This window comes from Oryzias melastigma, linkage group LG1 (genome assembly GCF_002922805.2).
Source record: "Oryzias melastigma strain HK-1 linkage group LG1, ASM292280v2, whole genome shotgun sequence".
Taxonomy (NCBI): Eukaryota; Metazoa; Chordata; class Actinopteri; order Beloniformes; family Adrianichthyidae; genus Oryzias; species Oryzias melastigma.
Genome location: NC_050512.1, coordinates 22,702,338 through 22,716,843, shown reverse-complemented (window position 1 = coordinate 22,716,843; position 14,506 = coordinate 22,702,338). Strand labels below are relative to the sequence as shown.

Here is a 14,506-nt window from a genome sequence, read left to right as displayed (position 1 = left end):
TAAAAACAAATTCATTGTCGTTTGACATATTTCTGTAGCAGGAGTTCATTAGACAGTTGAAGGTAGGACTGTTGTTAGGGAAGTTAACCTCAGCTAATTTCCCATCAACCCTTTGTTTACACTCTCTTTAGCTAGCTGACACCTCAGAAGCTCAAGTATAGCAAAAAAGCCGAGCAATACTGGAGCAATTCAGCAATTATTTCCTTCATAAGAAAGATGCCTTAAGAACATGTTAAAAACACCAAAAACACAATTTAGTTTGAAGTGGGTCTTTAAAAGTACGAAAAAATAGGAAACTGATGATGTCTTTTCATTGGCTCCTTCAAGTCTGCTAGGAAATAAGAGCCTAAAGGCCCACTCCACTAAACAAATGTGTTTTTGGTGTATTCAGTGAGTAATTGTATCATATTTCTCATGGTGGAGAAGGAAATTTAAGCTCAAAATTAGCATTTCTGAACATTTGTTTTTTCAAATCTTTGTCATTTAGTGACAGAGGGGGAAAAAAATCCTGTAGCTGTGCCACATAATTGGTGGACAACAATCTCACTGCTCTGCTCCATTCTGATGTATCACTTGAATACAAATAGTATGTCTTCGTTCTTCCTTAACTTAGCTGGTATCTGGATCAAAACTGTACGGCTAGATAGCTTGACATCAGTAGTGTTAGGTTGGGATGTTGGGGATTGCAAGCTAGCAGGTGAGAGTGTAAACAAAGGGATAATAGGAAGTGAGGGCAGGCTTACTTCACCCAAGCAGTCCTGAATTTCTAATAAAATCCTGCCAGTCTGCAGAAATAATATCCTTGTAAATTGAAAAAACTTGGAACACTTAAAATAGATCATATGATGATAAGAGGTGACTTTAAAGTCTATTTTATACCTGGATACAACAGACACAGGAAACAAGACCAACCCAAAGTTGAAAAACGTCTCATTTGAATTGTGCCACCAGTTCCAACCAAGAAGCTTTGGTGATCATTTGCAAAGCATATTCATCGCATTGTTTGTGACACCAGTTTTATTGTGGAAATGTTGGACCACTATGCAGAAGACAATAACTGATTTTGGAGGCAGATGCCTCACATTCCAACGTTTAATCCTGGTATTCAGATGGAAAGCATCGTCCGGAACTCAGTCTAGAATCTGTGAAGTTTCACCTGTTTTTTTCAGTCTTGGTGCATCATAAAAGCAATGCTGTTTGCAGAGTTTAGATCGGTCCAGTACCGAATTGGTCAAAAAATCGATTTTAATTGAGGCCTATAAATATTTTCTGATATGATATATTCAAATCAGACAATGTGTTTAATCCTCAACCTTATGATGATGTATGGCTAATTGAAAAAAAAAAGATTAACCGAAGTGAAATAAAGCACAACAAATGATTTTTTTGGACTGTGTTCTTAAAAAAAACACACATAAAAAATCCTCCCTTCCTGTTTCTATCAGTTGGGTGGGTAAGAAGGAGGCTCATGGCGACTCTCTGTTGAGGTAAGGGACAAGCCATTCATGGAATGTCAAAACAGTAGTTGGATTACATACTTGAAATGCTGCCAGTCAAAAAAAAAAGATACACAAAGTTCAAAATCAATGAGCATGTTGAACATTTGCTGAAGTGTTAGTGAAACACAAACATTCCTAACTTTTTTCAGGTAAGATGACTCATCGTGGATCACTCTCTGCTGGCTTAGAAGGAAAAAAACTTCCTTTGACAATTGTTGCAACACATAAAATTATATTGACAAGTTATGATGATGTTTTTTATGTTTTTTAACCTGTTCTTGTGGTATTTTTCTCATGATGGAAGATGCATATGAAGAAAATTTACAATAAAATTCAAATTTTTAGTTTGTTTTTTGTTCAAATCATTGTGAATCAGGAGCAGATGAAAATATTTAGTTTAAAAAATGTAATTGTGATGCAGAAAATGCACCGTCCTACTCTGCTTCATTCATTTTCAGACAAATAGATCCATTAGCGTCTTCAATTCCTCACCTGAGCTGCCATCTGGCTCCAAACTGTATGGGTGGATAGCTTTAGGATTTTTGTTGCACTGGTAATGTTAAATTGGGGCTGTAAGCTAGCGGAAGATCATGTAAACAATGGGGTTGATGGGAAATTATTATAATTAAAAGACCACTGGGAACGCTTTTACACTAAAAAAGATGAGTGGAGCTGGACTGAAGAAGATTTTGAAAAAATAAAGTGTATACATCATACATATAAGACCAAATTCAATCGATTCTGTTCAAGTGTTCTGTTTAAGATCAAATGTGTTTTGATGTGGTTTATGAGCAACATATAGCTAATCCCAGAAAGTTTTTTTGACATGGCACAAATATTATGGAGCAAATTTAAGTAAATTATGATTTGATAAATACAAAAAAAAGCTTAATTTGATGGCTATTTTAATTATACTATGTGGAGTCATTTATCTAGTGGCAGTCAGTAGAAGGTAATAAATATTTCCTTGAATATTATCTGTGCTTTGTGTTTCAAGTTGGCCCTGTGCACACTGTACATGCCTCGTCTCAGATATCAGCAACTTGATAATCTGTTTGAGTCTGCTCAAGTTTGTAAAGCACAGTGATGTCCTGCATCAGCCTCCTGGACTGACAAAATAAAACATGAACTCAGAGATAAATATTTTGTTTGGAAAATTCTGATCAGAATCCAAAGTAGGCGATATCACCAGGTGGTTCCAGTGTCAATAACTGCTTAGAAAGCTGCTCTGTGATTGTTTGTGGATGCATTACTGTCTGTTGCAATGATAGTTTAGATTGCAGCTGTAATGCAGAACAGAACAAACAATCATGAAAGAAAACATTTCTTCCCTTATTCATGCAAAAATGCCAACAAATTGCAAAGTTATAGAATTAAATAATTAACAGGCCCTATCAAATATATCAAGAATGAACCTATCAAGCATTCATTACATTTTTAATATATATATTTCAATCAATCAAGAAGCTAAACGATTAGAGGACTGCAAGTACAGAATCTGATTTTTAATACTAATCATTTCAAAGTATAAAAGCAGAACAGTCTGAACTCAAAATGATCGATCAATCACCAACACCAGAGAAACCTCAGTGTTACTGTACAGAATGTGCTCGTTCAGATAACAATGATCAGACATCTCCAGGAAGACAAATTTCATCTACATTTATCTGCATGTACAGTCAGAAAGATGGAGGCCAGCTGTGATAACAGTGATAGAAACTGCACATCAACTGACTGCAGTCTGTGATAAAACAACAAATCCCAGTCATGCCAAGACAAAAAAAAATAAATAAATGAATACATGTATGGTTGAACAGTGAGAAACATTATGAAGATTCTGTATCTTCAAAGTTGAGCTGCGTTGTTCAGAGAAAAAACAATTGCTGATGACACAGAAGCATAAATCCTGACATGAAGGAGGAACTCACCTGACTTGTTCCTCAGTGAAGAAGAGCATTTTGTGCAGGAACTAACATTTATGAAAATCAGAGCCTTTTATTTATACTTCTCAACAAACGTCAAAATTATAAACACTGGGGAAAAAATATCTTTAGGTTTTGTGTGAGGGTAAAATAATGTGAAGAACAAGATAACAGTTTTTGCTGAAGATACAACAAAATATAAAAACAATTGACATCATATTTATGGGTGCAATAATGCTTAAAGTTTAACAAGTAGGTGTGATAGCAGTATGTTACTGCGTATAAACAAGCAACACATTATTTTAGCTGAATGCAAAGTTCTTATATATTGTATTTGATAAATCTAAACACAACTTGAATCTTTATTCTTTGTTAGTATTGGGTCAAGCTAATACAGAGTGATAAGTATTTAGGTCAATTTATTGAGTAAATATGATTATAAGTAAAAATTTTGTACTGCTTTTAGTTACCAAATTAAAAAAAAAACATTTTTCTTTTGACTAACTTTAGTTTAATATATATCTACGTATAATTATAAGTAGCTATTTTTCTATTTTTTTTTTTTTTTGTTATACACAGTATTTTGAAGGAGAACTTTGCTCACTGCTCCTGTGTTAATCTGCAATTCAGGTGATTTTTTTAAATTAAAAGTGGAACAAAAGAGCAGATAAAGTAGCTGATTAACATTTTTCCACTTCCATTTTCTCAGCTGTTTCTGACACAAACAGGAAGTAGATAACTATTCTATTCCGTTCAACTACCATTGGAACAGTCAGTAACAATCTATCGGTCATTTGCGTGGATTAAATGACTGCAGGAAGTTCTGCACTGGAAACCATAAAACAAACATACTTGTACAATTATTATTTTTGATTGGAAAATAAATTCTATCTTCATTTTGACAGTTCTTTCTTCAGTTATGGAACGTCAAAGTAAACATTTCTGCAAAACATGATTTTATAGAACATTCCTAAATGTACAAAAACACATTTGATAGTTTTGCAGTGCTTTAAATTCCCTGTTTCTCTTAACATTCTTTTACAGATGGAAGATAAAGTATGTGAATCCTTTGGGGATAACTTGATTTCTATACATAAAATGTGTTTTTTTTATCTCAATCTAAATCACAACAATGGAGAAAAACATTGCCTGCTTAAATGTTTACATGCTTTTATTGAACACAATTGAGTTCAATTTATGCATAGAACTAAGTAATTTCAAAGGCTTCACATATATTCACCATGCAGCCATATAATACCAAAAAAATCAAACAGAGTTGCTGCATGAAAACATTAAGTTTCCCTGACCTTTTAATTTGAAAAACCAGAACAGCAAACTTTTTATGAGGCCTCAGCTTGCCCTTTAGGCTTCCTTACAAAGTGTGAAAGGAAGGTTGTATTTTGTATTATTATCTCTAAACCAGCATGATTTTATTATTGCATACAGTAATGTCAGATCATTTTTTGGCCATTTCTGTTCTAGGTAATATAAATGTTTGAAATTTGTAAAGTGAAGGAACCTTTAGATTTGTAAAAATGGGACTTTCCCCTCCTAGTGGTGAAGCAGGGACACTGCTTCCAACAAAAGCAATGACATTTAAAAGATGAAAAGTAGTGTTTGTGCCAAAAAATATCACAACAAAAATTTGATTAGATTTTAACCTAATTTAAAGGATCTAAAAATACAAATCACATAAAAAACAACTTCAGAACGACCTAGAATTAAAGTATCAACACTAAATTGACTCCTAAATATGTAAAACAGATTAAAATTATGTATTTTATTAATTTCTACTCTTACAACTTTTTTAATTACCTCATGAAACATAAACTTTTATTTTGAAAACACAATTTCTGGCCTTGGTGGAAGAAAATCTGCACAATGTCACACAACATCAAGAGTTTATTATTTCCTTCTCAGTTCAAGCAGCAGGAATACAACACAACAAAGACAGATCTTGAAAAATCAGTGAAGAAAACATTGACGCTTTGGTTCACTCTAGTTACCTACTGAAATGAGAGAAGTACAGTACTCAGCTTGCAAGCTGTACATACGTGCATTGACATGATCATAGAAATACTCTTCACAGTATATCCAACACCACACGACCATGAGGCCGTCACGAGCAGAGGGGCCGCTGTCCCTCTGGCGCTTCATCTTGGAAACAAAAACCAAAAGTGCGGAAGTCGCTGAATTTATTTTGAAAATCACCACACAAGAGTAAAAGAAAAAAAAATTGAAGGAGGACTCATTAAAGCTACAGTGCTCACCATTTTTTTTTTTTTTTATGTTTACAATCAACTTTTATAAGTGCTGTATACAGGGTGTGGAGCAGGTAAGCAGCAGGAACGTTTTTTTTCTTCTTTGTTGAGTCCTTTGGCCTCAGCTCCATTAAACCTCAGTCAAATAAGTGGCGACTTGCTAAACAAGATAGGATAAGGGTGGAAACATCCTGCGCCCACACCAGACTCAAAGACTAATCTCTGGTCAAAAACACATTTCTGCAATCGTCGCGCTTCCAGAGAAACTGTTACAAAAGATGAGAGGAGTGAGGTTTAGCTGCGGAATGAGGTGGTGTCTTCACAAAAAAAGCAAATATTTTATGCTTACAGTCTGCATCCTTTACTTTGCTAATTCGTTCCAGCTTTTACTCAAATTCTCTGCACATTAAAAGCCCTAAATAGTCAAATTTTACAGCAAATTACTGTATTTTAACAGAACATAAGCAGCGCTTAAACAACAAGAATATCATTTCTATTCTTGCGTCTTACATTTAAATATCATGTAAAAGCTACGTTAATATTAATTAGAGTAATTCCTAAAAAAAAAAAAAAAAACTTAGCAAATTCAATCCCCTCATGTTAATATTTAAAAAAAAAAGGTTGACGTAAATTTGAAATCTTCATCTATGCGCACACAAATGCGCACGCACCACAACACAACACAAACATTCTGAATATGGAGGCCTAAGAATGAAGTGAAGCCTCGTTTATCTCAGGGATCTGCTAAGATGAGAGAACAGAAAGCTTATATTAATTAACTGAAATATTTTTTAGACAATTAAAATTATTCTTAATTCACGTAACAGACATATAATTCTGTTTCTAACGTAAAACTTAAAAACATTGTAGTAGTCGTACATCTCTCAGTGCTCGGTGGGCTGCATGTTTCCTCCTGGTTTTCTGCCATCATTTTGGACGTTTTAACCTTTAAAAAAGTAAATGGCTAAATATGTACTGACCATTTATCACAAATTTCATTGTTGTTTTACTTAATCAGTCACAAATGCATAGGCCTAGTAATTGCCTTAAAATAATGTATAACTTAAAAATCCATGGTTGTGAATATCTTTAGACAATATGATTAGAATTTGTATTATTTTCTATCAGGGATTTTACTGCAACTTGAGTTTTTAGATACTTTAGGTACTACCTTAAATTAAAAATAAGAATTTATTATTATATTCTCTGCACAGAAAAGTCCTCCTTCACATCAGTCAACACTAGTTTATGCATTACTTGTACTCTAAGCTTGCCTTCGTTGTGTCTCCATTCAACATTTGACTGAGGGTGGATGGGGTTGACTGAGGTTAATTCCTTATTGTTAGTGTGCTGTTTGATTTGTGTCCCTTTTAGGCCTCCGTCTCTTCTAGAACAGTACAGTTTAAGACTCCTCATCAGTGCAGCTGGGGGTGCGCTCCTAGAAAAAAGAAGGAAAATAGACTTTAGTCCACAGATCAGAATGTTTTTTTAACTTTATAATTGTGGGTTAAACTAAAATAACACATTTATTTTCGGGGCAAAAACAAAAGAATCTTTTATGAGCGGAACACAAAGATCTTGTGGGTTAAGGGCCCTTGAATATTCATCGTTGTATCAAAACGGGATCAATAACATACAGTACACCTATACCACTAAGTCAATGTTATCCAATTGATTCACAAATTCAGCAAAGCACTCATCTAATGGTTGTGGCACACTGTCTGTCTGTTGGCTTGTACAGTGAAAACCGGGTTTAATCTGTGAGGAAAACATTTTTCCAAAGTGCCAGAGACATTTACCCACAGTTATGATGCTGAACTGTAGTCAGGTCGAGACCCTGATGAGGACAACAAGTACGCAAGCTGACTGCTGCAGCCAGGGCCGGCCCTGGCCGTAGGCGAACCTAGGCGCATGCCTAGGGTACCATCTGGTGAGGCGGCAACAAATTGCGATGATTATATATTACATTTTTTTCTTTTCTTTTTTTTCTGTTAACACCTGAGGCGTCACTGATGATGCTTAAACACAAAATCTTTAACATACTGTAACTTTTCAACCGGTAACACGATCAACGTAATTCCAGTAGATTCTGAAGGAGAAAAGCGACAGCTATGGTGATGACTCCTGCAGTCAGCATGCAGATGCATGCTTGATCGCTTTGCCCCCCCCACAGCTTACGACATCTGTAGCACATTAAACTGCACATTTTTAGGATGGCCTCTAGTTGTGATCATCCTAAGACACACCTGTGGAATGATCGTGATGTGACTCACCTGTGTGGCTGATGGATTACGATAAAACAAGAAGGACTGCTTACTAATGCAGATTTAGACTAATGTGTGAGAATCCGTTAAGAGAAAAAATATCTTTAGTGTTTCAGATCTCAGTTCAGCTCAAGAAAGATGTTGTGTTTCCATTTTGTTGAGAGAACATAAATAAAACACAACAAGCAAACAATTATTAAAAAAAATGTAAAGCCAACAAGTAAAATTCAGAGAGAAAAACATTGACTTAAGCTAAAGATGGTATATAAACAAAATCAAATAAATAAAAAAAACTTCTCAGCTGCTTATAAACTTTAACATTTCTGCGTCTATGACTAAGGTGTCTGTGTGAATGTGAGAGTGAGACACAGACACGCCTACCTCCTCCTGCTCCTCCTCTGAGTCATCGTCACTAACAACGGGTTTGGCTCTGGTGCGTCCCGTTCGTCTGCTGCGACCCTTCCCTCGATCTCCACCTTTATCCTTTCTACCTAAACGAATTTTCACTTTCACAGAGCGAGCTGCAACACACACATCATGTTTTGAGTTTAACATATAGAACTTGAGCATATAAAAATACACTTTAACACAGGAAGGCTTACACTCAGACTCCGATCCTTCGTCCTGCTCGTCCTCCTCCTCCTCACTGTCCTCCCCTTCGCTTTCTTCCTCTTTCTCGATCTTCTGCCTCAAGCTGGTGAAGACAGACTGGAGCACGATGGAGTCCTCATATATCTGTCCACGCAAGAGCAGATGTGTGGAACGAACGGGTCAGGAAGGACAAAACAGGACTCAGCTTCATCACATCATGGAGTTTTCTGATTGTTGAACACAACTAAAACCCAAATAACATCAGTTTTTTTTAAGAAATCATGCAGAATGTTCTCGAAAATAAATAAGGTTCTGGATTAAAAAAAATGTAGATTGAGATTATCAAATGATCTGATTTCTGGGGCTGGGTATCGCCAATAATTTCCAGAACCGGTTCGATTCACCAGAGCCCGGATCAATTCAATTCTGATTTTTTTCTATTCTTTAAATCCTCTCAATTTAATTCAATTTTGAGTTTACACATTTGCTTAGAAATACATTAATAATCCATATATGTTTTGAAGATTTTCACATTAACCAGATACAGTTCACATACTGTAAAATGTATTAGTGAGACATTAATGAGATCTTTAATACCATACAGTGTTACATGCATCCTTAAAAGGAGAAGTTCTAATAAAAATGTTCAGATCATTAACATTGTAAACATTGTTCTGCCTCTCCTGGAGAACGTTTCAGTTTGGCCACTAGGTGGCGATCACGCTATAGCACTACACCTTATTCCAGAAGAACAAGTAAATATGAGCAAAAAACTGTGCTTTAGACCACAAATGGTTATTTAAAAAATATTTCCTTAAAAGAGTTTTGAAAATTAATGCCTGTGAGTAAATAAAGATGTTAATTTAGTCAGTTATGTATGTTTACGTCGACCGAGCGTTAGCATTAGCCATCCTATGGGAAATCCTATTTTATGTTAGCACTAAGCTAGAGGACTTTAGCATTGAGTGTTAGATCAATCTCTACATTTATGGATCGATTAGTGATCTAATAAGCTTAGATGGTTAATCGATTTTATCAACCCAGTCCTACTGATTTCTAGAGTCGGTTTTATAACTCCTAGTAATCCCAATTTTGTGAGCATGTAAACCAGTGATCATTCAGTAATAATAAGACACATGATGAAAATAATGGGTTTTGTTACTTATAGACAGTGTTGGGCATCTCACTTCAAAAAAGTAATTAGTTATAGTTACTAGTTACTTCTCCCAAAAAGTAATTGAGTTAGTAACTCAATTACTGCATCTTCAAAGTAATTAGTTACTTGGAAAAGTAACTCGTTTTAAATTACTCTTTAAATATGGTAATATTTTGTATTTTTTCCTGCGTTACAAATAAAAAAAATAATTTACATTCAATAATAGATGATAACCGACAATAGTATACTGGTATAGTTTTCCAATGGAGTCATATTGTCTAAGTTTAGGATACACATGAGAGAGGGTTTAGGGAAAGAATTTTCAATATTTATTTGTCAGAATTATCACACAAAACACTGCAACAAGTGGTATATAAAAAATGTAACTTCACACAAAAAAGGTAAACGTTTCAACTATTAACATACTTCAAGTATCTTACCTACAACTATAATTAAACAAAATGGCTTAAAAAACTGAAAGTGCAAAACAATAATAAATTAATAAACTACAATTATTAACCCATATTTCTGCTAAGAGGAGCAGCTCTCTGCATCTCTTTTTTCTCTCCCAAAATCCCGCAGCCCCGCCCACTCGCTCCGGAGTCTGCTCACTGCGTTGATCTGTGCGCGCTCGTGTCTGTCTGTGTTGTGTGTTTTATAAATATTACCCCGTTTCTGCTAAGATGAGCTACTCTCTGCCTCTCTGTTGTCGTTTTATTAACTCCCGAAACTCCTCACTCCGCACCGGAGTCTATCCACGTTGATCTGCGTGTGTACGTGTCTGTGAAAAACGAAAAAAAAGTGTGCGTGCCTGTCTGTTTTGTGTGTCACTGTGCTCGCGCGTGCACGTTTGTGTTGTGATTGTAATGTTTATATCCGTGTCTACCGCCTGTTTAGATACAAAAACATGATCACATTTATCAATCGTGGCATTTTATTGTGAAAAACTGGTTATATTTTGAAAAGAAACCGGATTTTCTCATGTATCTTGATGCAACTTGGGGCGCGTTACACAAGCAACTTTCGGGTGCGAAGCGCCCAGCTCCAGCAAGATCATCAAACTTTGAAGTAACGCGCCACGATTTACACGAAGTAACTATAACGGCGTTACAGCGAGGATGAAAGTAATTAGTTAGATTACTAAATTACTTAATTTATAACGCCGTTATACTTAAACGGCGTTAGTCCCAACACTGCTTATAGATATTCATAAAATGTAATAAAATACACAATTTAGATTTTAAAAAGACAACAAATTTTTTTATTAAATAATTGGAATTAAAGGCAGCAGACAGGTTCATGTGTTTGTAAGTGCATGCTGCAGAAAATATGTCTGACCAGAGAACCCTCCAGGTTGAAGGTCTGAGCGTTTTGGAACAGCAGCATCACGTCCCTCTCCAGGTCACCCAGACTACGGTAACGATGACTCCGAATCCTCTCCTGCAGTACAGACAAAGTATGTTCGGCATGTGCTGCATTTTACATTTAATTATTAAATCATGTGCTTATTGAAAAGGAAAGTCAATGGGATAATATAACCTTGATCTTCCTGAAGTCCACCGGCTTGCGGATCAGTTCATAATACTCCGGCAGCTCTTTTCGAGACGGCAGCTGGATGAACACTTCACTCAACTGGCGTCCGCTGGCACTGCAAGACATGAGATCAGAGCGACTGTGACCCTCTGTCTGAAATCATTTATCTCAATCTGTTGAAACAAAAAATTGGTTTAAAATGACAAGAATTAGAAGAAAAAACGTGTCGGAAATGTGTTATTATTATTTTATTCATTTAGTGGTTTTATAAAATTTCTTATTTAAATTGGATACCCTCAAATGTCAACAGTTATGTCTAAAGATGCTTTCTATGGGAGAACGCACATAATAAAATCAAAATGTGTTGTTTGAATAAAACCTAAAGTATTAAACCACTTTCTAGGATGTGACTTGTATCTTTTTTTTTTTTTTAATAATAAATAATCCTGTAATTTACTTTTGACTTACTGCTTTATTGTCAACAAATGGTGAAATATAACTCCCTTTTTTAATCTTTAATTATCTGAATAGTGTAAAGAGTTGATAGTAAAGCCTCATTCCCTCTCTGGGTCACGCTGACCGACTGTTGAATGGAAAATATTCACCCGGTACTATAAAAAAAGTGTTATTGGTAACAAATGACCTTGTTTTAAAATATGTTGTGTTTGAAATGTTTCACCTGTCTTTGTATTTGATGACAGCATCCACAATTTTCCTCATCTTCTTTGTGAGAGCAGGAGGGTTGGGGGAGAGTTTCTCAACAGGCGGTCGCCCCCTTTTTCTCTGCCGCTTCCCGTCGTCGTCTTTGTCGCCTCGTCCACGGCTCCCGCAGGAGGACGAGGGTCCGGGGAGGTCCAGGTCCCGGTCCCTTTTCCGTTTACGGGTTGTCTTTTTGTGGCGAACCTCTTCCTCTACCTCCTCAAGCGTGCCCTCCTCGATCGCCTGCAGGGAAATTCCCGCCGTTTGATTTAAATGATTAAAAAACAAAAATTGTTTTATTCTAACTTTTTTTTAGCTCTGCTTAAAACAACCTTGAGCCACTGCTTCTCTGTCAGGGAGTCGCTGTAGTCCACCTCCTTTCGCTGCCGAGAACCTCGTCCAAACATTTTCTCTTCCTCCTCCTCACAGGTCAGCCGCTCAACCTCAGCATCGTCCTTCATGATCCAGGTGGGAAGTTCATCTTCCTCCATCAGACGGGGTTTACGGCGGGGGTTGCGGGCCTCCTCGCGGCGCCGATCCAGGTCCATGCGCTGGGGTGAGGAGCAGAACATAAATGGGGGGGAAAGGAAAAACAAATGTGTGATATTGACGCTCACCATAAACAGCTCAAACTCCTCTTCGCTCCTGGCAATCATCTGGTTGACCGTCTCGTCATCCGGGACCTCATCCTCCTCCTGAGGACAGCAGAAACACATTTACAACCAGAATGTGAAAACGACAACTACACAACCTCCCACGGTGGCAAACCTCTACTCCTAACCAGACCTCGTCTTGCTCCTCGTGCTCCAGGATGGCCTGCAGGAAGGCCCTGCGCTCATGACTGGAAGACTTTTGGTCGAACATGCCGGCCTGGATGACCTTCTGGTCCACATTGAGTTTGTATTTGGCCGCAGCCAGGATTTTCTCTTCCACGCTGTTGACCGTGCAGAGGCGAAGCACTCGCACCTCGTTCTGCTGACCGATGCGGTGAGCTCGGTCCTGAGCCTGCAGGTCCTGAGGGGGAAAAAGAGGAAGAGTTCAACTTGTGACTGAGCTTAAAATACATAAAAAAGTTCAATAATTTTTAATTCTTAATGTGTTTTTGTGCTCTGAAAAGATCCAGTCTCACCTGATGTGGGTTCCAGTCAGAGTCAAAAATAACTACAGTATCAGCTGACTGCAGGTTGAGGCCGAGGCCTCCGGCTCTCGTGCTCAGAAGGAAAATGAAGTATTCCGACTCAGGATCGTTAAATGTCTTCAGCAGCATTCCTCTGTCTTCAGCTTTAGTCGTGCCTGACATGAAAAGATTGTTTAAAAAGAGAATATTTAGAAAGAAATGTAAAAAAGAAGGAAGCAAATATGAGAATCTTACCATCCAGACGCAGGTATTTGAAGCTGCGGTAAGCAAAGTAGTCCTCCATGATGGTCATGAGTGAGGTCATCTGACAGAAGAGCAGCACTTTGTGGTTTGTAGCTCTCAGCTTTGGTAGAATTCGATCCAACACCTCGAACTTTCCTGACGCTCGATACAAATCCGCACTGATGGACAGAAACCAGTTAAATAAAACAACTCGCTGTTGATGGTGATTTTAGGAATGATTATGCACTCACCCCTGGACTATTCCACCAGAAAATCCTAAATGCTCAGAAAATGATTCCTTAAAGAGGAATTCAAAGAGTACATTCAGTTGATTTCATTATTTTAACTGAAAAATCATCAAGTTCTAAACATTTAGTTAATGTTACCTCAATTTGCTGGAACATGTAAGGATGATTACAAATTTTCCTCAGCTGCATGATGGTGTTCATCAGTGTCTTTGTCCCTCCTTTACCCTGGTGAGCATGCAGGACAAAAATACAAGTTAGGTACTTTTTATCCTGTGTTGAGTTATAGTTGTGGAAATTAGAATAAGAATGACAAAAATAGTTTCTCACACCATCTAAACCTATAAATTAAAGTTATCTGGGTTTTCTAAAACCTTGTTGGATAAAATTAGCTGAAATCACAAAAAATAGTTTTAGATAAAAGAGTAAGATCAATTTTGAAAGGCAACATAAACTTTATTTTTCCTTTCATGAAGCATCAGGAACATCAGAAACACAAAATCAAAAACAGAATCCAACACAGTCAAAAAACTTTAAAGTGTGACGCTGACAGAGCACAGTTGCATTAACTGTGGGAACTAAAAGCCTTCTTGCCGATGCACTCATGCGTTCACCTTTTTGTCCTTCTCTGATCCGTCAGTCAGCAGGACCCCCTTGGCCTGCATGTGTCTGTACAGAACCCTCTGGAGAGACGACATGTCACATTTGATGACGTACTCCACCTGAGAGCAGAAGAACACCAGAACCGTTTGGTAAAAAATGGCAGGTGATTAATTAGCCTGACATTATATATTATATAACATTGAATTTATTATAGTCGTGTACTGTAGCACCACCCAATTCTGTCAAAGGGTATTTTGAAAAACCTGTCAGTTCTCTCCAATAAATGAATAAAATATGAGTAAGTTTCCCTCAAAGTAGATTTTCAAAATAAAAGCATAACAATGTTTTTTCCAGTTTGTATTAACGTCTAAAT

General features: G+C 36.9%; 1 protein-coding gene across 5 annotated transcripts in view; it reads right to left on the bottom strand.

Annotated features, from left to right (window-relative positions):
• Window positions 1-5,305: 5,305 nt before the first annotated feature.
• LOC112157434 (transcription activator BRG1) overlaps window positions 5,306-14,506 on the bottom strand; it is a 19,507-nt gene continuing 10,306 nt past the window's right edge. For 2 of the 5 annotated variants that reach the window (XM_024290154.2, XM_036213323.1), the window contains 13 exons: window positions 14,145-14,252; window positions 13,672-13,758; window positions 13,537-13,583; window positions 13,298-13,464; window positions 13,055-13,218; window positions 12,694-12,939; window positions 12,543-12,620; window positions 12,258-12,476; window positions 11,906-12,168; window positions 11,233-11,341; window positions 11,032-11,133; window positions 8,549-8,681; window positions 7,175-8,467 (listed from right to left, as the gene is read on the bottom strand). In XM_024290154.2, the coding sequence (XP_024145922.2) occupies window positions 8,244-8,467; window positions 8,549-8,681; window positions 11,032-11,133; window positions 11,233-11,341; window positions 11,906-12,168; window positions 12,258-12,476; window positions 12,543-12,620; window positions 12,694-12,939; window positions 13,055-13,218; window positions 13,298-13,464; window positions 13,537-13,583; window positions 13,672-13,758; window positions 14,145-14,252 (1,947 nt within the window). In that variant the 3' untranslated portion in view covers window positions 7,175-8,243. Of the gene's footprint in view, window positions 7,121-7,174; window positions 8,468-8,548; window positions 8,682-11,031; window positions 11,134-11,232; window positions 11,342-11,905; window positions 12,169-12,257; window positions 12,477-12,542; window positions 12,621-12,693; window positions 12,940-13,054; window positions 13,219-13,297; window positions 13,465-13,536; window positions 13,584-13,671; window positions 13,759-14,144; window positions 14,253-14,506 lie in introns of those variants that run through there. The other 3 variants (XM_024290152.1, XM_024290153.1, XM_036213326.1) reach the window with 3 other exon arrangements.